The sequence below is a fragment of the Stylophora pistillata genome, chromosome 4, assembly GCF_964205215.1.
Source record: "Stylophora pistillata chromosome 4, jaStyPist1.2, whole genome shotgun sequence".
NCBI lineage: Eukaryota > Metazoa > Cnidaria > Anthozoa > Scleractinia > Pocilloporidae > Stylophora > Stylophora pistillata.
The window spans coordinates 1802268-1825477 of NC_142522.1; the positions used below are offsets into that span (position 1 = coordinate 1802268).

General features: G+C 37.6%; 4 protein-coding genes across 15 annotated transcripts in view; 2 read left to right on the forward strand and 2 right to left on the reverse strand.

Moving 5' to 3' along the window:
* Nucleotides 1–377, forward strand: part of LOC111320559 (uncharacterized) — a 19725-nt gene extending 19348 nt beyond the window's left edge. For all 4 annotated transcript variants that reach the window (XM_088757067.1, XM_088757065.1, XM_088757066.1 and 1 more), the window contains one exon: nt 40–377. In XM_088757067.1, coding sequence (XP_088613193.1) covers nt 40–305 — 266 coding nt within the window. In that variant the 3' untranslated portion in view covers nt 306–377. The remainder of the gene's footprint in view (nt 1–39) is intronic.
* LOC111320548 (extracellular calcium-sensing receptor) lies at nt 91–4047 on the reverse strand. The gene has a single exon (XM_022923205.2). It carries the CDS (start codon nt 3853–3855, stop codon nt 1123–1125), a length of 2733 nt encoding a protein of 910 aa, XP_022778940.2. The 5' UTR covers nt 3856–4047; the 3' UTR covers nt 91–1122.
* LOC111319127 (carbohydrate sulfotransferase 11) lies at nt 3450–10307 on the forward strand. 8 transcript variants are annotated; one of them, XM_088757075.1, is made up of 4 exons: nt 4664–7503; nt 8759–8820; nt 8963–9099; nt 9462–9569. In XM_088757075.1, the coding sequence occupies exons 1-4, from the start codon at nt 7395–7397 to the stop codon at nt 9463–9465; spliced, it is 312 nt and encodes a 103-aa protein (XP_088613201.1). In that variant the 5' UTR covers nt 4664–7394; the 3' UTR covers nt 9466–9569. The 8 variants fall into 8 exon arrangements, with proteins under 8 accessions (XP_088613198.1, XP_088613199.1, XP_088613201.1 ...); XM_088757070.1 differs by having other exon boundaries at nt 4686–6145; nt 6221–7503; nt 8963–10307; XM_088757072.1 differs by lacking the exon at nt 4664–7503 and adding an exon at nt 3450–3540 and having other exon boundaries at nt 8963–10307.
* A 957-nt stretch (nt 10308–11264) lies between these two features.
* On the reverse strand, nt 11265–21873 carry LOC111342577 (neuropeptide CCHamide-2 receptor). Of its 2 annotated transcripts, none has more exons than XM_022949767.2 (5): nt 21725–21873; nt 20116–20200; nt 19589–19725; nt 13249–13318; nt 11265–12663 (listed from the first exon to the last, which is right to left on the reverse strand). In XM_022949767.2, the coding sequence occupies exon 5, from the start codon at nt 12517–12519 to the stop codon at nt 11605–11607; it is 915 nt and encodes a 304-aa protein (XP_022805502.1). In that variant the 5' UTR covers nt 12520–12663; nt 13249–13318; nt 19589–19725; nt 20116–20200; nt 21725–21873; the 3' UTR covers nt 11265–11604. The 2 variants fall into 2 exon arrangements, with proteins under 2 accessions (XP_022805502.1, XP_088613202.1); XM_088757076.1 differs by having other exon boundaries at nt 20061–20200.
* Between the last annotated feature and the right edge of the window lie 1337 nt (nt 21874–23210).

Genomic DNA, 23210 nt, shown 5'->3' on the forward strand with positions numbered 1-23210 from the left:
CGATGTCACTACAATTTTTTTTAAAAATTTCTTTTTCAGACATCCATGTCAGCAAGTGGTCACAGAATCCATATGTGAGAGCAGCCTGGACAGATCCTGTGGTCGGCACAAGCTGGGGTCACTATGACAACATGGCCGGACGACTTGGAAATCTCTTCTTTGCAGGGGAGAGCACCAGCTCTGAGTGGATGGGATACGTTCAGGGTGGCTTCTTCACTGGACAAGCTAAGGCCAAGGAGATAATCAGCTGTCTGAGGGGAAAGAAGTGTAAGCCATACAAAAAAGCGAAGAAATACGTTAAGTGAGGCGTAACTTTAGAGAGTGAATGCCTTTGTAAACGTGTGCTCATGAAGTACAAATAAAAGGATTTCACTCCATCTGTGTAACATGTCTTTTTGATAATGATGATGAATCCCAAAAAAGAAGCTTTCAATTGTATGTTGAAATCAAGCTGATATTACTTGGCTCTGGTTACCTCCGCTCTCAGATTTGTTTTGTCGCCACCCAACCCCTCCCCCTTTCATCTCACTGCTCTCTCTACAATTCAAATTCTAAACTTAACGAGAACTAATCGCCTCTTATTCACTTTTAGCTTTTAATATATAGTTTTGTTTTTATCGGACGTTGGCCTGGGATGTTTTTTTTTCCAGGTTTTAGATCATAAGGTCATAAGCACTCGACACGAACCCAGATGATGCCACAGGAATACTTGCATACTCCAGAAATATAGCAAAATCTTTCATTTTGGTTAGTTTTATGATAAAATGTCATCAATGTTGAAACTAATTTAACTTTCATTTGAAACATTTAATATCAGCAATATCTTCACCCAAGAACGGATCATTTTGATCCTTTCCACCCTAAGATCAGTCTGCATATTCTCTATACTGTTCTCTATACATTTCTTAAGGTGCTGACAAGGAGAATTTGTTTAACAATCAAGAGCTTTTTCAGCTGGTGATCATTTCCTCTTTTGCCGCGACCTCAATGTTTGATTCAGGGCGGACAATGTAAAGAGAAATTAGATGCTAGTCACTCTTAAGAGATTTGGTCTTGAGATTTTGTTTTGTAGGTGATCCATTCTACGTCAGTTGTTCACTTTAACGCATAGCAATACTATGATTACAAACTACTTCGACGTTTAGTACAGCCGCTCTTTTGTCGGAAAGGACTTTTTTGAATAACTGTCACTTTTGTGAAAGCTTTTTCCCCAGAAGAACGATGGTAGATTGTGGCTGGTTTTATGCTGTTAGCTGTTCTTAACTCATTTCGTAGAAATTCTGATGTATTTTGCTCCGGGTGGCGAAGAATGATAAACAGTTTTGGTGCAAAAATGCAGGCAAGCAAAGCGTACGAGTTAACGAGAGCAGTTGAACATGATACCACAGCCACATACCACCCTCCTAAGGACGTTTGCACAGGAACGAATGCAATCCAGGAGAGAAGAAGTATATACATTGCAAAACCAATATAACGGGCTTCGTTGAAGTTCTCGGGAAGGGTGCGAGCTTTAAAAGCGTAGAACACACAAAGAAGGCATAGAAATAACATATAGGTCAGCATAGATATCTCCATAGCCTGGCCTAGACTCGTTCGGTAAGGAATGCATATAATTGTAACAAATAATCCTTCTTCAATCTTATTCCTTGTGAAAGGAGGATCTACTGCGCCCCAGATAACTGCAAATATAACTTGAATAAAGTTTAACGAAATGATGGACACAAACTGCCCAACTGAGCTGGCGCTGCTCTTTCTCAACCATTTTGCAACGTAAGTAATCTGAAAAGCTCTCAGTAGTTTCATGGTTTTCACCAACAGAACGGAGACACTTAGTGATGATGTTATATAGCGCCAGGGTTCAATAACAGCGCAAATGGCAGGGGAGGGATACGAAATTGTCAACAGAGGTAAAACAAATCCCGCAGCGATGTCGGAAAGTAAAATGAAACTCAGATCACGGTTAGCAGCTTTTACAACTGGCGTGTGATAATAGCGGATGAAAAGAACCGTTGTAAAGAATGTAAAAACAAAGCCCGAAGTCGTAAAAATAGCGAGGATTATTCCAGTCATGCTTTTCCAATGAAGATTTTTTATTGGTAGGTCTACACATGTGGTTTTATCCTCACTTGACTTTTGCGTCTTAGCACACTTTGTACAGTTTGGTGATCCTTTGCGTGCATTAACTGCTCCATCCGGGCATTCAATGCATTGCCAACAACAAGAAATCGTGGGTGTTTGTCGTGTTCCAGGTGGACACGGCTCCAGACATATTGATTTTGGTATTCCGGATGCTTGTCTGTTCAAAGTGCCGTTTCCATTGCTCCATTTGATTAAGCTGTCATTAATCTGTAACATCAGATCTCCATTAGCCTCCCAAAACCCTATTTTTATTTTGACATAATTACCCCCAAAATTCTTCTGAAAGCTGACAAAGTCATACATGGCTTGCAGAGGGTCTCCATTTTCATCAAACCCGATTCGGCCTGTTATTCCTTGAAAACTGACATTACGAAGGTACAAAAAAACGTCTGAAGATCGCACGAAAGGTTTCGTTTGAGGACAGGCTCCATTTGGTAACAAACCGAGTGGTGTCTTGCATTTGTAGATCATATCAAGTGCACGAGCAACTGCGTAAATAGCGTCAATTTGATATGGAATAAAGTCATCAGACATCTTGGAAAATACCTCATCGGTAATGGTTAAATTGTCCTGACACCGCACATAACCCTGGGTGCCATTGTTTGTAGAGCAGTTGAATTCTTCCCTCCAAATAACATCAAACCAAGGATTTACGTTTCTCCTTTCAGAAGAAATTTTTGCGGTGAGATGTTTAAGATACTCTTCGAAGTTCCTATCTTGAAACTGCTTTGGTTGAATTCCTAAATAAATTCCAAGGCTTATCAAATCGTTTCCAAGATATTCAGGAGTTTTGGTTGCTAAAGAGTCGCTCATAACCCAAACCTTCCCGATAAGATTTTGACTGTGTGCTTCTTTGGCCAATTCCTTCGCGAGTGTTGCTCCAATCCACAAAATTATGACTTTGATGTTCTCCGCCCGCTTAAGTTTTGCAACAGTAGGTTTTAACTGACTGTCATACTGTGTTGGTGTGATATATTCCACAAGTCCAATACAAAACGTCTGTCGTTGAAAAGATTCTTGCTCAAGCGCACGAAAACCGTACAATCCGTATGAATGTTCCACAGCGATCACCGCCACATATTTCCAGCTGAAGTGTTCGATCAGGTCCGCCATAGCTCTTGCTTGATAGCCATCTGGAGGAACTGTTCGCAAGAACTTTTTGTAAAAGGACCAGCTAAGCTCTGCGCTTGTTGCCGACGGGCTTATGGCCGGAATATTCACAACTTGAAGCAGTCCTGCGACTTGAAGTGAGTTCCGTGAGCCGTAGGGCCCGACTATGGCGGAAATTGGTAAGGCTGTGTTGCTTTTAGAAAGAGAAGATTGCAGACAAGCGTTGGAATTGACGTGGTGGTTGTTGGAGACTTCGTCCATTTCCAAGAATTGGATGTGTGTGCTGAAATCGTAAGTATGTTTCATTGCCTTTGCCCTGTCCATGCAATGATCTCGGATATCATAACCAAGTTGAATATTCGGAAGAATATTTGCGTTTTTGTTAATTTGCTCAATGGTGTATATAGCAGCCTCTACGCGGATTATGCCAATAAGATGCACGTTTCGGCAACCTTCTTCTGAATTCTCTTGATGAGCGGCCAGAAGGCTTCCAATAATTACGTCGCCATTTTTGAAAATCCTGTCAGTTGTTTCTTGTAAGTTTGCCGAAGGATATTTCACGAACAAGAGACAAAACGCGAACAGCATTTGTGAGAAACCAGCCATAATGATCGATCCCTCCTCAATACTTATTTGTTACGTATTAATTGTTGAGCCAAAATTGGCAATATTGAACCAAAAAAAAACAACAAACAAACAGAATGTGACATCCTTGACATTCTGCTGTCATATTTCAGTAATTAGCATTTCTCTCTTGCAAATATTTTGAAAGACTGTTTGCTGGTTTTAAAAGAGAAAGGGGAAATTAATTTTCAGTGTAGCACCTTGCTGTCTTCCTCTGCCATTTCTAAATGGAAAAACCTTGTTATCAACTTTGAAATCGGGTAGTTTGCCTTCCGAGCTGGCACGAAACTTAATTGTAAAATTTGTATTCGATGAATCGTGAAAAGAGAAATCGATTATTCTGTGCATATATCATTAACACTTCAATCTATGTTTATATAGAACAACGACTTGTCTGTTTGAAATGGAATGAAATGAAGTAGAGATGATGTTTCCTGTCGTACAAAAATAGAAACCTTCCTTTGCGACGTGAAATGGAGTATTTGTACAAGATCACTTAAACCTGACCGGATGATTTTAGAAGAAATTAAGAATTATGTCTTAAGTTTGACATTTGTGATGCAATTTAGTTAGAATCAGAGAAAAAAAAAATCGCCGATGGAGTCCATGCATAAAAGCATGTATGTAAACTTCAATTTCTGCTTGGGGGTTCTATGTTTTATCAATCTGTTTTTAGATTATTACGAACAATGTATGAATGAAATCATATTTAATCGTCGAATAGATCGTGTAAGGTAAACTGAAATTATAAAAGTTCAAGGAAGAAGAAAATCTAGGCTTTGAAAAGAAGCCTTAATTGAAAGCGATCCTCTCTGTGATCAGGCGCCGCTGCCCGCCGGGCTATTCAGCCACGTGTTGGGAGTAACGAGAATTTTATTTAAATTTAACATAATTTTCTTTTTATTTCGATAAACATCTCCTTCCTTTCCATTTGGTTGAATTTCATATGCGACACGAAAAATATGAACGATAACCGTGTTTTGAGCTATGGCCTCCATTTTTTTAATCAGTCAATGGTTGTTTAAATGTATTCAATTACTTTGAGGGTTGTGGTTGATTATGTTTAGTTAAGTTAGGTGTAAGCATCAAATAAAATAAATTAAAAATTAAAAAAAAAAATGAGGCGATTTGGGGTGAAAAGTAATTGGTTCGTATTTTATGCAAAAAGCTGTTTTTCATAATAATCATGATGGGTGATGATAGCATGCATGGTGTCATACTTGATGTCTATGTCATATTTTCTAATGCAACAAAAAAAACTACTGATAACATCATTCAAGATCTAACTCAGTATACCATTAAAAAAACAAAAACAAAAACAGAAACAAAAAAGAAAAATTGCACTCGTCTTACATCGTGTCTGCCACTATTTTTGACACGTGACTAGAACACGATAATTTGAAAGGTATGCTAGCTTTTTTTCATAGCGGGATCTCGTCTGCGAATCTAATCGATTTGTTTTTGTTTTCAAATATTGAGCAATAACCGTTCTACATGCAAAATAGAGATGTACGCCAAAACTGATTAGATATAAGCCAACTCCGAGTGCACAATCAGGAGCAACTCTCGGAATCATGAATTCACTGAGTAAGTACTCGTGACAAGTGTCATTGTGATGATATCAAAAGAAATCATGCGAATACATTCTCCAACGTCGAACTGCTCCTCGGACGAACAAGTTGATACCCATTTTCTACACTACATTCTTGTTCTTGTGATAGAAACAAGCATTGAAAAAGATAAACAAAGGACAAAACAGGCATCCGTTCTGGCCTCTTCCGAAACTGGGAGAGAAATTTAAACGATAACGCCTTGTACAACAATGGACTGAGCGAAATGGGAATGAGGAAAGTAAAAGGAATAATTTTCTCAGCGCTTTGAAGCGCGAATTAATCAAGAACTTATGTTCCGACGAACGCCTGTTGATTGGCGTGGCGCTGTCGGTTGGCAAGGCCGAACAATGCCGCACGCTTTTATTTTAATTTTACTAGATATATTCAGATAGGTCGTGATAGAAATAGGGTAATTTTTTATTTTTTTTGTTAAGCGCTCGCAGATGTCGGACTTATGAGTTTTTCTGTCGTTGTGGATTCGCTTTTTTTTTCGTTTAAAACACAATTTCGCCTCCTCGAAACAACTTATGTTCGTTGAAGATGGAGATCAGCCATGGCAACAGAGCTGAATAGATGAACAAAGAATCAGTATTTTCGGTTTGGAGGCGTCTGCAAACTAGAACTGACTGTGTTGAAATGAGCGTTATCAAAGTGATGAGGTATTCTGAATATTTTGGAGCTTGTCTTTGCCGCAAGTCTTTCCTTAAACTTTTCTGGATTTCCTCCCTTCATAGAATGAACGCTCCATATTCTGGCTCGATCTGGAAACAGTGGATAAGAGGAATGGGCCTATGGTTGTGCTTTACTTTGGTTTTATTATTCTAAGTTTCAAATTACAGCTTCTGAACAAATGGCAGAACGCCTCAGTTTTCTGCCAAAGACGGTCGACAATCGAGGGGTTCAAAATTTTCCAACACTCGCCCCAGGTAGACCTGACTATACCTAAAGAGATCGGAATTGATAACCACCGCCTTCCGAAAAACTTGGCACGCAGGGGTAATCACAGGAATTCCTCGACAATTTTCTTGAATTTTTCTGATATACTAAGACTTTCAGTTCGAACAATGACTGACAGTGTACAATTAATAAAATATGTTTTTTCGACTCGTACAAGAACAACAAAGAACAATTGAAATAATAGGACATTAAAAGCTCTCCTTGTATGTTTGGTTTATTTGCCTCCCCTTCATAATCAGGTGGCAAAGTCTATGATCACAAAGTATAACATAACCTCTTTGTTGTTTATTTTGTCCGTTTTTGCTTTTTAGCAGAAAAGTAACCGCAAAGTTTTGCTCAAGTTTAAATTACAGCGAGTAAAGAAGGGAAAATTTCAGTTGATTTTTCTCACTTCATTCCTTCGTTGGATTTAGTTAAACATTTTACTAAACTGCGGCAATCGAAATTCTCTATCATTCATACTTCAGTTCTTATTCGCGGATCCAGTAATTTGTTTATTTTTCTTTTTCGCTTATGATCAGGTGGCTCCCTTTGTCCGAAATATGCTTGATAGACTTGTCATGCAAAATAATCAGTCGGTTCCATATGGTGGCTTTTTATCCAACCGATCAAACACGTCTTGTATATCCATCCATACTACTAAAACGCCTGAGTTTTAACATAAATTTATTGGGATGTGCGCTCCCTAAAAAATCGAAACTTTGTGATATGATTACGAAGAATTCAAAGTCACCTATCGTGTCATTATCCCCATAAGTAAAATCCAGTCTTCGATAGACAAAAAAATTGGTTGTTGACGGTAACTTCGATAACTCATTGGAATGTGTCACTGTACGAATAAATTAACCGCGTAAACCTTTAACAGCTACAGACAACTTGTGTGAATGAAATTTTTTACAGAAGAGGGAAATTTAATTAGTTGAAAAGACCAACATTCATGAAGTGACCACGATGGCGTACAAGACTTTAAACTTTGCCCTGTTCACTTTAACTGTCATTACAATTTCTTTTGTCGTTCTGTACGTAGGATGGAGTAACTCGATACTTATGCGTATTCAAGGTAAGGTGAGTGTAAATGGTTTTGATTAAAGACCCCAGTGATATCATTGTGATTGCAGTACAATTTCCAGTCCAATATTTAAAAAAAATTTATGGTAAGTCTCGATCAGGATTTTACTGTCTTTTAGTCTGTACATGGAGCAAGTACTGATCAATGCATAGCGGATCCTCAAAATAATCCTGCACTGTGGAAGTTTGAATATACAGTGTATATCCACTCGACAAAAATACAAAAGGAATATGAAAACCCAATTAAGGAGTTTCATGGAAATTTTGGATGAAATTGTTTTTATAGCGAGCCTCCTTCAACAATATCTGGCGCGCAAAAACAATTTAAAAACTGAAGAAAACGTACTGTGTCTATAAAAAATTGAATTAAATTAAAATAACTACTTAGCTTTTAGCATGGGTAATCGCCTGGAGCCCAGCGACGTGAGTCACGCTTGGACATTTCGTTCTTTAATATTTGATACTTGTGATTCGAGCATTTGTCAAAAACTAACTTTGTATTGTAATCTTATACAGTAGAAGAACACGTGGAGGTTACAAAGCAATCTGAGAACATTAGGCTCAGTAAAATACCTCGTATTTTACTCTCTTGGGAGTTGGACGACGTGTTACACGGGGCAACTACCAAAATTGATTAAAAATGCCCAGCCAATCAGCATTTCGTAATTTTGCCTTCTATGTCATAAAGTCAGATAATGCAACAGATCTTGTTGTTGTTTAGATCTTGACTCTCATTTAGACATAAGCTTACACAAGCACTAAAACGTGATTATAAGAATTGGAGGGTTATGCTCTAAGCTGCTAAACGATATATTTGTGGGACTTAAGTTGATTTGACAACAAATGGAAAATAGGACGTAAAATGAGTGATTAGCAGAACAAACATTGCCTCTGTTTAAATCAATACCAACAAGGTCATGTCTATCACTGGAAGCTAAAACTAAAAAAAAAACCGGCGAGCAGCCCGAATCAAGGATTGGCCATGAAAAGACTAAGTTACAAATGAATACTGCTCTCTACCTCCTAATACGCCGAATGCTCATAGAATTACCATGAATTATAATAGAAGCTGATATTTTTTAAAATTCTGTTAGCTTATATACTAATGGAATTTTGCGTAAGAGTGGATCCGGAGTTACCAAATTATCTTGTAATACCCCCCCCCCCCACCTCTCGACGCAATACCACGTTTCCTTAAAAGTGAATTTCTTTTAAGATAATTGCAATTTTCAATTTTCTATTTTTAGGTTTGCCGTTCCTCTTCCACAATCGCGAAGAACTGACCATAGTCAGTAGCAAAATGGTTCAGGTTTGTTATTTCTTATAGCTCGCTCTGATATAGATTTACCCTAACAGCAGAGGTCCATGCACATACGACACAAGGAGTCGGAGTAGAGCTAGAATAAGAGGAAACGCAAATCAATAAACTTTTAGTTTTATTATTTTTCCAGCAGCAAAATGACGAAGGATCAACGGAGTCTGTGAACGTGAAGAGACTGGAAACAATAAGGGAGGTCTGCAGAAGGAATAACAAAACCAACAGCTCCCTGGAGGACATTTCGAAATTGAACATCATCGTTAATGAGAAGTATAAAATATTATTTTGCTACATTCCAAAAATTGCTTGTACTCAATGGAAAACTGTCATAGCAAGTCTTTCTGGCCCACAGCTTGCGTACCCTGGGATTCACGATGCGAGAAATTTCAAATTTCTGAGTAATTACCCAACCGATGAAGTCAAGAGGATGCTGAAAACTTATTTCAAGTTTGTGTTTGTTCGAGAACCTTTCGAGCGGCTTTTATCTGCTTACTTGGATAAATTTCAAAGCGGTGACCCTGCGTTCCACAAAAATTATGGACAACGTATTATTACACTCTACAGACCAGGAGGTAATCCTGAAGAGAAAAACGTCAAATTCGATGAGTTTTTAAACTACGTTCTACATTTAGGTGATGGCTACTGGAACGAACATTGGCAAACTTATGACAACTTGTGTCAGCCTTGTGGTATTCCTTATGATTTCATCGGACACTTTGAAAATCTTGGGCAAGAGGCTCAATATGTTTTGGAAATATCTGGTGTAACAAAAAAAGCAAATGTGTCATTTCCACCGGTCAAACGGTCGCAAACCTCATCACTAGTGCCGTTTTTCTACAACCAAATCCACAAAGAGCGGCTTTACGGAACTATGCAGTTATTTGGACCCGACTCTGAGATGTTTGGATATGACTTGCCAAAATCATTTTACGAAATTATCCCAGAAATCAGCCAGCAGAGCAGAACGAGAAACAATTCCAAGCAAAGGAGGTACATGGAAGGGGAGGAATAGAAAGGGATTGGAGAACGCGGAGAGAGAGAGAGAGAGAGAGAGAGAGAGAGAGAGAGAGAGAGAGAGAGAGAGAGAGAGAGAGAGAGAGAGAGAGTGAGAGAGAGAGGGAGAGAGAGAGAGAGAGAGAGAGAGAGAGAGAGAGAGAGAGGGGAGAGAGAGAGAGAGAGAGAGAGAGAGAGAGAGAGAGAGAGAGAGAGAGAGAGAGAGAGAGAGAGAGAGAGAGAGAGAGAGAGAGAGAGAGAGAGGGAGAGAGAGAGAGAGAGAGAGAGAGAGAGAGAGAGAGAGAGAGAGAGAGGAGAGAGAGAGAGAGAGAGAGGAGAGAGAGAGAGAGGAGAGAGAGATGAGAGAGAGAGAGAGGAGAGAGAGAGAGAGAGAGAGAGAGAGAGAGAGAGAGAGAGAGAGAGAGAGAGAGAGAGAGAGAGAGAGAGAGAGAGAGAGAGAGAGAGAGAGAGAGAGAGAGAGAGAGCGAGAGAGAGAGTGAGAGAGAGAGAGAGAGAGAGAGAGAGATGATTATACTTTATAAATTCTTAACATGTATACGGCTGTATACATGCAACCATTGTGCAATACCAACAGACCCTTCTGAAAAATGGCAGCAGAAACATCAAACCACACCGGAAAATTACACCTTCACGCAATCAAGCCATCGTCCTTCTTAGCGAGTGTTATACCCTTTTCTCACACACACAAACAAATAGACTTTTCTTTTACCCTTGTCCAGTAAGGCAAATTTCTGTAAATAAAAGTAACTGTCAGACCATTATTTCTCCGATTATTTGAGTTGGTTTGACTTAAAAACCCTCTGTGCGATCCACTGCGCATTTTTTGTTGTGATTAAAAACCTTATGAAACATATTCTCAATTAGGTTGCCATTTCAAAAATACTGCAAATACTGAAATACGTGTATCAATATTTTTTAAATTTGAACTACAGGCAAACTCACACACTTCATCAATTGGTCGTTAACTAATTTCCACAAGCTGAAGTAAGAGCACACAAGGCTAGAGAGAACAACTGACTCGGGACGAAGATGAATGATAGGGGGGTAGGGGTAGGGTAAACTTTTATCAGCGTGGCCTAATCAGCCCCAAGGCTGGTATCTAGAGGGGCCTTGAACGAGCGCTAAGAAGATAACTAAGAAACTTTTTCTTTTCTTATTGACTAAGCAACTCGACTAATTTAAGCATCCCTATATGATAGGAATAAGTTAAAGTTGAGAAAGATAGTCAAAAAGTGCATGGACGGCCTGCAGGTACTAAGATATTGGGCTCCGCTTCCCGGCTTTAAGGGCAAGATTTCCGCCTTTGGGATAAGCCTCTTCCTTGGCTGATTAAATGGAGAGTGCCAAAAGGATAACATAACAGGACTCGATCGTATCTACCCAGTTGGACACAAAAAAGAATGTTACTTTGTTGCACTTACTCGCGTTTTTTAAATTTATTTAACCATGTACTGTACGCAAACACGCTCTGAGTAAGAGTTGAGAACTTTCGGCAGTGTCAATTATTTACGTAAAACATTCTTAGAGTCTGGAACCACGCAGTTTCCTAAACTTACAGCTTTTTAAACTGCGAAAATAATTAAGAATAAGTGTAATAATAACCACGTTCCCTTTTGGGGTTTTTGTGTCTTTTAATTTGTCGTTATCTTCTCTTCGTTTAAATGCTGGGTGAGGCTAGACGAATTTCCTTTTACTCATCTTCGTAGCCACTGAATTATAAACTGATTGACCTGCACCCACCGATTCCTTTAAAATTGCAATTTAACTTCTACAACAAAAAACTGACTTTGCGTACTTGACGTATTCACGGCGAAAATACTTGGTTATTGTTCCGTAGACTATGGGATGAACGCAGGCATGCAAATACGCTGCTATGTCAGCCATTCTCAGGAAAATGTTCCAGAATTCTTTATCTTTATTGGCTCCAAAGTCCGCCATAAGCCAGGCGACCTGGATTGGTAACATGCAGAGAGCAAATAATATCACAATCAAACCCATCATCTTGATGATTTGGAGATCTTCTTTCCTTCTCGCTTCTAAAGTAAACCTATCCTGCGCGTTAATGTCGTGCCGCTCTTTCGCTTTTCCTATATCGATTCCAATTAATATGTAGGCGCCCGCAATGATTGTCAGTGGTAGCATATATTGCAGTGTAAAAAGGATCAATGTGTACGCGCGACTTTGATGTGGTTTCCAACTCTCTTTGCATCCCCCGGTCTCGTCAATATCAGCCACGATCACGAGAGGAAGTAAAAGCAGACAACCGGCGATCCAAATAACAATGACCCAAGCAATGACGTATCTGTGGCGCATTTCTGGTTGTAACGAATTGACGATGACGCGCCAGCGATATACAGCCATGAATGTCAGCGTAAAGATACTGACGTTGAAGGTGGCTGTCATAAGAGGAGAGACAATCTTGCAAAAAAGCACTGGAAAATTGATTCTACTAAGGAGAAAAGCATTCAACGGCAGGGACAATAGCATCAGTGTCAAGTCAGATACCGACAAGTTCAAAATAAGGATATCATTTACCGATTTTCGTTTTCTCTTCCACAGCACCAGCGGTACGAGAGAGTTTCCTCCAACGGCAACGATGAAAGTAAACACATATAAACCAAGCTTGATGTATTTCTCTGTCTCACTGACTGTGGAAAAATTTGTTGGGTGACCCATTGATCTCTATGTTCCTTGCGATTTTAAATCCAATTTTATGGCATGATGGCAAAACCTTTCCAAGTAAATCAGTTTGTTTCGTGCGTCCTCTGATAGGGTCTTTGAACAGACTTTATCTGTTTAGATCAGCGCATATTGACAATACTAAACGGAAAAAAGATTACGGAAAATATTTTCAAATTCAATCAAAAGATTCCCAATCGAAGGGAGATGCGAATATTTAAATAATCCAACAAAGATAAGGTGGTGAAGGCGACGCCAAGAAAGACACAATGCAATTGTTTTTTTGTATAAAATTATGTAAGAGTTATTTGTCTGGTCTAAGGTGAAAAATCGTTTTGCAAGAAAAGTCTGTTGATCTCCCCTGAAGAGAGATATTGCAATAATATTAAGTGCACAGTCAGGCCGGATAAAACATATTATTTGATCTCGTTCCATCATCTCTTCTTAAAAAATCTACAAAAGGAAAATGCAAAGCCCTGAAACGATTCATAGCTCATCTGGTTCTGATTTGGAACACAAGGTTCGGTGTCGTTGTTCTAGAATTTCTTCAATTAGTTTCTGCGGTAAAATTTTAGCGGTGACTTCTGTCAAATTAATTTTGTAAATTTTCGCAATTGAAGACCGCAGATGTCTATTTAAACTCTGATTCAAGCCAACGTTTGCGCACACATGCCATGCATTTACTTAGAAAGTCAAGCTGAGAGTGTGAGCAAAAGTACAACATACCTCTCTGTATTTTTGTAGTTAAAGTCAATCTTAAACTGTTAATGCAGCTTCGTGGTTTCGTCGCTGATGCCTTCAATGATAAAATGAAACGAAACAGTCAGGCCTCTCTGTTATTAATAAACAGTCTTTTTCTACTAACCAATGCGACTGCAGTTCCATTATTATATTCAGGTGTAGTATCAACATAGTTAAAAACGTTTTCTCCTCTATAACATCTGCCATTTATGTCTTAAACATGACGCACAGATATTGGCGCATTTTGTGTTCCTCATGCCTTGATAAGAGCATTATAAATCTATTTTTCTGCTAGAGAAGAAAGTATCACATTTCTCATTAAGTATTTCGCAAAGAAAGAAATATTACATTTTTAGTTTCATGTATCTTAATGGAGTGTGGTGTTCAGTTATATAGCGACAGAAACCTCAAAGTCTGTGATGATTTTCCGGGCATTAAGATTTTTATAAACTTTTCCGTGGAAAGTAATGATGTTTTCTTTTCCCCGGGTAGAAATTAATTTTTTTTTTTGCAAGAACAAGCATTTAAACATTCCGAGTAAAAAATGAATTCGCAGCAGTCAAAACCTAAGAAATATATAACAGCGATCATATACCTAAACACAAAGTGTATGAGCTGAATTTACTTTATAAGTTAGAACTCATGACACAAATTTCACTAGCCTTGTAAGATCTAACAGAACCATGCGTTTAAGTAAATTTCGTCGCAGCTATTTCACGTCTTCTGGTGTCATCTTAGACAATTTGCCAGAGGGATTTCCAATAAACATTATGCAAAAAATACTCTGATTTCATGTTGAAATAAGCTCGTATCCTTTGCCTCAGGGGGTACAAATGTAAAATAAGGATGTTATCTTTACTGTCAACCGGACACCGAATGTCGTAGCTAACAAATGATAAATAACAAAATGGAAAGTGTAGTAAGATGCCTTGATGATCATCATAAATTCTGATGACGATGAAACGCTGCCACAAAGTAATATCCCATAAAAGGGGTTAAAATTGTTACACATTTGATGTGTTCAATTGAAGAGATGCGGCGAACTGGTCTTAAGAAACTGATGATAGAAACAATTTTTTTTGATTGAGTAGTGCGGCAGGAAACAATGGGTTGGAATTACAACCGTCAATCTGAGACATCGTTTGAAGTGAATTCATTCTAGTTTACTGCTGAAACTTTGACTCCAGGAATGATATAAATAAATTCAATAATATGAGAACTGCTAGCCGGGGAAAGGAAAGAAAGAATATGTTTGTTTAGTAAAAGATCGACGCCTTCATAAAGTTTGGGATTAACTTGCTGACGTTAGCAATGCAAATAACTTCACTTGACGTCTTAAGCTTTCAAATGTGTGCATTCGAGAGACCAACAGAGAAGTCATAAATTGTAATTTTTTTTTGTAATTAATGTAACATTTTTTATTCTGGTCACTTTAAAGCTGCAAATGGACAAGTTACTTAACCTCCCTTTCTACAGTTGAAGCTTTTGTTTTCCAAAATATTTTTTTAAGGAACTTTAAGCTGGAGGCGTAAACTTGGTAATGAGATGTGTATGCATGTTATTCAACAAACTGAAGATTGCGTACGTCGTGAGCGCCGTCCGGCTGTTATTAACAGGAACTTAATCTGAAGAAAGGCCACTGTATCCATTTCAACTCTATACAGGGATGGAGAATTTTAAAAAAAAATTTACACTGATGATCTTTACTGATGCTAGGTTCCATGCATAAAAACGGGTCTTTTATTTACGTTATTGGAAATAACCTCTAAGAAATCATAAAATTGGACCTAGTGATGGTTCAAATGAAATCTCCAGAAAGCTACGTTTCAAAAAAACATGGCACTAGGAAAAATTTGCCTTCGAAGTGGTCAAACAAGAACAGAGATCACGTACATATAATTAACAATAAATAATAAGGCAGACTAGTATAGGACTAAAAATTTATCTAAGGAAATATTATCGCATAGCTTGAAAATTTCTGAATGAACATTATGGGTCAACAGAGTAAAATGCCATGAACGTATCACGAAACGGCGATACACTGTCGACCACGCTCACGTGGATCACACAAAATCACACGAGCTGTGTTGCCGCTGGGTGGTCTGCAGGGAAGTAGAGAGTAAAAGTGTTTGAAGAATGAAGAGACATAAAGGAAAAAAAATTGAGATTTAAGTGCGATTCAGGTTTACAGCTCTTGAAGCTTGAATAGCAAGGCGCGTTTTTGAAAAATCATTCGCTGGTGTGAAGCAACTTACAATCGTATGAATAGCCGCCTAGTTTTATTTTTTGCGCTCTAGGGATCCAAGATGGCGGTAACATTGAGTGTTCGCTCTCACAAAACCATGCCTGTTTTGAAAGTTACTTGACAAAGTCCTAACTGGGCAAACAGGAAAATCGTTTCCAAGGATAAATTTTACTTAAAGAGGGCATACTAGATAAGAGGAAATTAACGTAGACTTTACATGGAAGCAGTAAAACTAAAAACAGGACTCTAATATACGAAATGGCTTTGTCATAGGCTGCAATCTTGTTGAAAGGAATGTTAGTTATAATTTTCCAAATTTCGCGAGTCACCATGTACTCAAAAAATAAGCAATTACAAAGTTAGATAAGGATCACATTCGTCTCAATTTAGTGTGTGACTCAATTTCTGTTGTCATAAAGCGAAAAAAGGGTGTTTATTTCTCTGAAATGAAGAAAACACAAAAAGGCTACTGTGGGCGGAATTAATAACCAGAGGTTATTTTTTTTTCTCTAATTAAAGCTATTTTTTACTCAGAATAGAATAACTCAGCAAGTTCCATTTGTTAGTTTGCCAAGCAGATTTTGATTTTGGTTAATAAAATCTACGACAGATCTGTTTATCAAAGTGTTGCATTATATTCTGAAACAGAATATGCGATCATAAGGTGAAAATAATTTCTATTACTCAACCGAACACTCTAATTAAAAGTAGAAAAAATTCTCTTTTTCAAGTCGTTTGTGTTTCAGGTAATTAAAACGCGTGGAACCAACCTTTAACAGAAAAGAACAGAGTTTTACTCGATTAGAAAATCGTCAGACTTTTATCACAGCATGACGCTGAAAATGCATAAACGTTTAAAAATATGTTCATTAATATATTCTTTTTTTGTGAAGTACTGCTCTTATTAAGCTTTGTTTCGTGCTTCTTTATTTACAAGGCTAAACATTTACTGACGCACGTAATATTTCAAGCCCAAGGAAAGAGTTTGGAATCTAAAATAGACTTTATTATTTTAATTTAAATCCACTAAACATCACTAACACTGGTGAAATGAATTGTGAAGATGTTTTGCTGCGACAACAGGGTATCGCGCCTCACTTTCACTTGCTCAAAATCTCAACGGAGGTGAAAATATGCATCTTATGGATAGATTAACAAGGTGGTTGTTAATTTCCTTCGGCTTGATTTCAAACCAAGTCGTGAGGTATCCATAATCCTAACCTAAAGAACAAAATACAGTGAATGAATTTTGTAAACAACTGAATCCATGAGCTGTAATCTGATGTCAATGAGTGCTTCCACCTGCGTTTTAGAATTGACATGATACCCTTTGTGTAATTGCGTATCACACATCTCAATTCCTTCTGTGTCATTCTAATTCGGGAGTTTTATTGTATTTTTTGGACTTTTTCCAGCACGAAAAAGGTGATTCGACAATCTTTATCCATCATTTCCGTGGAGCTATTGCACAAATGAAAAGTTATCTCTATAAATCTTTGCTCTCGTTTAATTCTTACATTTTATCACTACACGAATGTTTCAAACTGACATCAGAACATTGCAACGGTAAAAGATTTATGGGGAGAGATATTCAAAAGCGTCGTATAATGAAATTCTAATTCGAGACTAAGAAATGAATTATTACTTCTGCAAACCTCTGTTGGAGTCTGTTTGTATTTTGCCATCGACGAATCGCGAACATAGGCGACAAGAAATAAACAATAAAACAAGCGTTGTACATCACTTGAAATTGTAATATTGCATGGCCGGAATACTTCTACGCTATGCTTTTCCCCAATCTGATTTGAATTTTAATCAAGTTTTTTATTTCAATTTTAAATTGAATTCATTCTTTGTGTCCAGTCTATTTCCAGCGTAATAACGAAACTTCAAAAATTATCCCTATTTCAGATGAATTAACACACCAGATACAACGTCGTCATGAGCCATTAACGGCGTCAAACAGAATCACTTTTAAATTGAAATGTCTAGTATGGAAGCAGACTAAAGGAATAAAAGTACTTACGAGGCGTTGAATGACTAGAGAGGTAAAAACAATAGTTGAGGGATAGGAATGATTAAAACGGTTTCCTGACAACGAAATACAAAAGATACACCAAATGTTTTCAAGATGTTCACACCGTGACGAGAATGCTTCACACTTGATACTGGAAGGAAATTACAAATTTAGTTGGTCACGTTTGCCAGTAAGTAGCCCTGACGTTCAAAATTTGGTCACTTAGAATCCTCTCAAATTGGGCAGGTCAAATTGTATATTTCACGCTGTGACGAACCATTCATTCTTTGATTCTTATTTAATCAGAATTTTAGACGTGCTGTGAGCACTGTAAAACAACAAAATACTAAAAAAAGGTTTCGTGCTGTTAATAAAGTTTTCTTTCAAATCTGTGTTGTATAGTAAAGTGTCAAACTTAAAGTTCGCCAACTGACGTAAATGATGTTGACCAGTTCTTTCTTTCATTGTTCATCTCAGAGCTTATGTGTTTTGAAAATTTTACAAAGGTGATTAAAACGTCTGTTTGTTTAACAAATATGTTTGTTGACGCGGGTGCCGATTAAAGTACCAATCTATCATTTATCCTTTACTCTTTCATTGCAAAAGTCCACTGTGTTCATCCTACATCAGATACAGCCCTACCGAGATCTTTCTCTGATGACTTAAAATTGAAGGTATGTACTTTACTATTTTTTTAACTGCTTAATGTTGTGAAAAAACTTATCATATCTTCGTCAGATCATATCATCCAAGTTATTTAACTCAGACGAAAAGCAGCAGGATCAAAGCACTCCACACTGTCCGAAATTTAGCTTTTGAAACAAGTCGTTTTCCCCTGAGCTACCTGTTGTCTTTGCGCTCGAGAATGCGGTCGGCATATTTCGAAGTTGAGTCCTTTAAAAAGGATAATCTTTCATATCTCGGCATTACATTATTCGCGATTGCCCGAGAGTTCGCTTAGAAATCGCAATCGATCATGTGATAAGGTAATACCAGATGATAATCTATGACCACAACTCGCGCACACACTTCGATATTTTACACCATTTTTGAACGTAGATTCATAGATTTACATGATTCGCAAAGCAATGGACATCAGTCTTAAGATTGTAAACAATGGAACACTGATCACAGTATAAAACCGATTTGGTTATTCAACAAAAATTTTCTTGGTATCATGGTGATATAAACACTGTGAAAGCTGTTTGCTAAACATGAAATACCACTCTACTTCAAATGGCAAAGAAGGAAAACATCGGGAATGGAATTTTTTTAGGGCACTTTTTATTTCAGGTTTGTTGTCTTCTTGAGAGTCAGGCTTACCAAAAATAATCTGTGACCTATTAACTCAACGGAAACAGATTTATCTTCTTTCATCTTATTTTCATAACAATCGCGTGTAATAATAGGGCCTGCCACTCAAAATTATACAAGTATGTGCGCGTGGAATTGTTTAAACACTGTAATGGTTTTCAAAATATTTTTTGTAATCACACAAAGAAAAAAAAGAAGCTTGAGATGCAGGATAAACCATGGGAAAAAAAATAGATTTTATTCTTATTTAAGCTTTAGAACATAGATTTCGAATATTTCAATTTTTATGAAAATGAAATTGACATTTAATTTCTAATCTTTTATAACATTGAAAAGTAGCTAACGTCACGTTTAACCTGCTGTCGTCTCTTGTCCTTTTTAGAGAAGAAAATATCGAGGATCGAGTAAATCTGAAAGCTTACTTAGCTTTAAAGGCCCAGAAACTCTTCAGAAAAAATTTAGATAAATCATGAATTATGGAAATTGATTGAGAACATGCTTTTATCATTTCTAAATAGCTATTTCATTAAAATTATCTTACGTATCTTGCTTGCGACGAGAAAGCCGATTTGTACTAGTTTAATTTGTAATATTGTCTTGACGTTTCTCTAAAAGCTTACTCGCCATTCGTATCAAAACGTGATATCCAATAATCTGAGCCCATTTTGCAAACCTTTATGGAATATCATTAACATGAAACACAAGTGCTTTTTACTCTGGCAGTGCCTCCTTAAGACTGACGAACTTACAAATTATCGTGAATCTTTGACTGTATACTTTAATTCCAACACTGAGTTGTGAAGTTAAGTCAAAGGCTGACTTATTTTGAAAGCGACCCAAATGCATCTATTCAGCTGAAACGTTGTTGATCAGTAAATGCGTCTATCTGAAAATAAATTATTTGAACGCATTTTAAAGTTGTATGATCCAGCCAAAGAAATGACTTATTCATTTCATTCCCTGTGCCCACACAAAACAGATGTGGTTTTATTCCCTTGTTTCAGATCAATTTACAAAAAAGGACGAACTGTGGTGTGTTAAATGGGGCAAATCTTAAACGTTTACCTCCCTCTAAGTTCCTCGTAGAATTTTAATAATTTCAGCATATATTTTGTTTTACCTAAAAGGACTAAACGCAGGAGTTAAAGAAGAAAAAATATTCTATAGGAAACACTGTTTCGAAGTTTCATTTTGTTTCTAATTCTTCAAATTTGAACTTACCTACAGCTGAAGTTCCGTTTGAAAAACCACAAAGATATCCAAAATAAATTCTTACCCCTTCCGGGCAAAATTTAAGAATGTTGTTTGCCACGTCGAAAGAAACCGTCTGTCCGTTTGCGTTGATGTCTTTCAAAGAAGTACTTAAAGAAAAGACAGGGAAATAATTAACTCCACGTCCAAATATCACCCCGAGGCGACTGAGAGATATTTCTTGTAACAGCTTTTCGCTATTTGTTATACGTATTTATTCCTCTGGTCTGCCGTTTGGTAAATTCCCGCCTGATAATACTCCACATCCTCTGTGACGTTGATAAGAACCTAAAATTTGTTTCCACTCTCTCGAGCTAAGTGTTCATGAAATCGAGGTTAGTTTTTGGTCAGGTGACAGTAGCAAATTACCTCGGTCCATACTCCCGCTAGTCTCCCTCGCAGCCGTTTTTTTTGGATGTCACGCAACGCTCCCCTAAAAGAACGGCTGCTAACAACCGAACTACATTCCTTTCTCCGAACTGGCCAATCACAGCTCGGGTTCCATTTTCAGGAACCTTTTCGCGCCAGACTCACCTTTTGAGACTCGTCCAATCAGATATCGTTTTCTACCGCGATCCTCATGTGGAAAACACAAGACAAATGGCGGTGCTTGAAGGAGCTTTTCGAAAAGCGTCGTCAAAGTTCAAAATTTTCGAGCTTAAAGCTCACCAGAAGCTTGCAATTAAAAAAGTTTTAGTCGAGAAAGAAGATGTTTTTGTTAAGTTGCCTACAGGATCCGGGGAATCGTTAATATATCAAGCACTCCCGCTCGTGTTTGGCCATGTTACCGTTGAAAGTGGTCATATTATTTCTCTTTTGTTTTTTGTTTTCTTTTTTTTTTTTCGCTTTGTTTCTTTTCTTTTTTAATTTTTTGCTTGATTTAGTTTTCTTTTTGTGAGTTAATCGATTCCCTTTTTATTTTTTCATTCAAAATTTTTAGAAGTAGTAAAGAATCGAGAAGCGTTGAAAACGAAATGCATCATAGTTAATTCAATTGGCAGGTGCTGAGAGGAAAAACATCCAACATGGTCTTTTTAATAGATACGTGTACTAGCGCACTTTGAGTGTCAATCCCTTGACAAAAAAGGAACCACCACAAAATTGCAAGATATCTCCTAAATATCTACATATTTTTAATATTTTCTCTATTTTTACCGGCGCTGCTTTTTTTTTTTCTTTCAATAACTTTTTTTACGAGGAAATGCTTCCGTGAAACATTTGAACGGGCCAAAATGATGTAACTCTGACGATCACTTAGACCTAGATTAATGCTAATTCATGAAGCATCAATTACAAATAGGGCATACAGAGCCAAAGTACCTGGTAAAGTTTTGCCATACAGCGAAGATTATACTATCGCTCTCAACATCTAAAGTTTATCGTAGCCATCCCTAGACCGGAATGCCTCTCATGATATCAGAATAATTTTTTAAAAGAATCATCGAAAAACGAAAAGACGGAGCACAACAATGGAACAGAAAAACTCTGAATAGAAATAAAATGGATGATGATCACCAGCAAAGATTAATTATACACAGCACATCATCAACAATTTATCAACTGTATCATACAGAGATGAAGCATGTTTTAGTCATCCGAACTAAACCAGAACAAGAAAAAGAAAATGATGATACCTTTCTCAATTTGTCCCTCTGCCAATAAATTGATCTTTTACAAGCAAATTGTGGAGTCGCGAAAAATAAAACTTCGTTCCTTGATGATAAGAACAACTAAAAGGAAGAAGATGAGTATTTTTCGTAAAAAAATACATTTCGTAATCCAGTTACCATTTCCCATTAAATTTTTCAGTTAATTTACTTCGAAGCAAGCCAATAAGAAGGAAAGTTAATTATAGACCTGCAACCATCTGGTTTAGCATCAATTGAGTCTCAACTAAAAGCAGTTTATTGAAACAGTTTTTCCCTTCCAAACAGTTTTGAGTTAATTGAAAATTATTTTCAACTTGCTGTTATAGCTTATTGTTAACCCACTTTATGTTTTGATTATTATCTTTGGTTGACACCGCTTTATCTTAAGATATCCTTGTTCCTTATTTCCTAATTAAAATACGCAAACTGAAATCTACTGTTGATCTTCATTTGCAATAATATTGCCACAGAGAAAACATCTGTTTCGACGTCGACACAACTCGGACTAGTCTCCCTCGCAGCCGTTTTTTTTGGATGTCACGCAACGCTCCCCCAAAAGAACGGCTGCTGACAACTGAACTACATTCCTTTTTCCGAATTGGCCAATCACAGCTCGGGTTCCATTTTCAGGAACCTTTTCGCGCCAGACTCACCTTTTGAGACTCGTCCAATCAGATATCGTTTTCTATCGCGATCCTCATGTGGAAAACACAAGACAAATGGCGGTGCTTGAAGGAGCTTTTCGCAAAGCGTCGTCAAAGTTCAAAATTTTCGAGCTTAAAGCTCACCAGAAGCTTGCAATTAAAAAAGTTTTAGTCGAGAAAGAAGATGTTTTTGTTAAGTTGCCTACAGGATCCGGGAAATCGTTAATATAACAAGCACTCCCGCTCGTGTTTGACCATGTTACCGATGAAAGTGGTCATATTATTGTTATTGTTGTTGCGTTGTACCAACGTGCGGAAACACTTGATAATTCGGGCCGATTTCCTGTACCGGTGATAAGAAGCCACGAACATAACTAATCGGGTTCGCTCCAGCTTGCACGCAGACTGGCAAATGAAGAAGTACAAGTAGTGTAGGAGACGTTGGCCGACCTAAATTGCAGTGTTCTCGAAGCTTCGCCCGGTTTGTTGACGGCAAGCACGCGCTTTTTTCCTCCTGATCTCCATCTGTAGGTCGAAGCAAGCGTTTAGCCCTTGCCTAGATTGAAAGGCGTCTTGTATTTCCTTTTGATTATTGATGTAATTTACTGTTTCTTATATATTCTGACTTTTATAATCTGTAGTAACCTCTTGAAATAGTGCGAATAAAGAGTTTCAGTTCAGTTTTTAGCTTCTACTTTCTCAGTTGCTCGCTGAAACTTTAACAACTGCTGAAACAATCTAGCGTTCGTGTCGCTGGCGTAGCAGTTGACGTCTATGTTTAGCGTAGATTCTATAATTTCAACGAAATTGTGAGAAGTTTTCCCAAA

What these genes read in the sequence shown, in the direction of transcription:
- LOC111320548 (XM_022923205.2), bottom strand. Translation starts at nt 3,855, where the DNA reads ATGGCTGGTTTCTCACAAATGCTGTTCGCGTTTTGTCTCTTGTTCGTG.
- LOC111319127 (XM_088757069.1), top strand. Translation starts at nt 7,395, where the DNA reads ATGGCGTACAAGACTTTAAACTTTGCCCTGTTCACTTTAACTGTCATT. An exon ending in GATACTTATGCGTATTCAAG is followed by an intron (nt 7,504 to 8,758) that starts GTAAGGTGAGTG and finishes TTCTATTTTTAG; the next exon opens with GTTTGCCGTTCCTCTTCCAC. An exon ending in TCAGTAGCAAAATGGTTCAG is followed by an intron (nt 8,821 to 8,962) that starts GTTTGTTATTTC and finishes TTATTTTTCCAG; the next exon opens with CAGCAAAATGACGAAGGATC.
- LOC111342577 (XM_022949767.2), bottom strand. Translation starts at nt 12,519, where the DNA reads ATGGGTCACCCAACAAATTTTTCCACAGTCAGTGAGACAGAGAAATAC.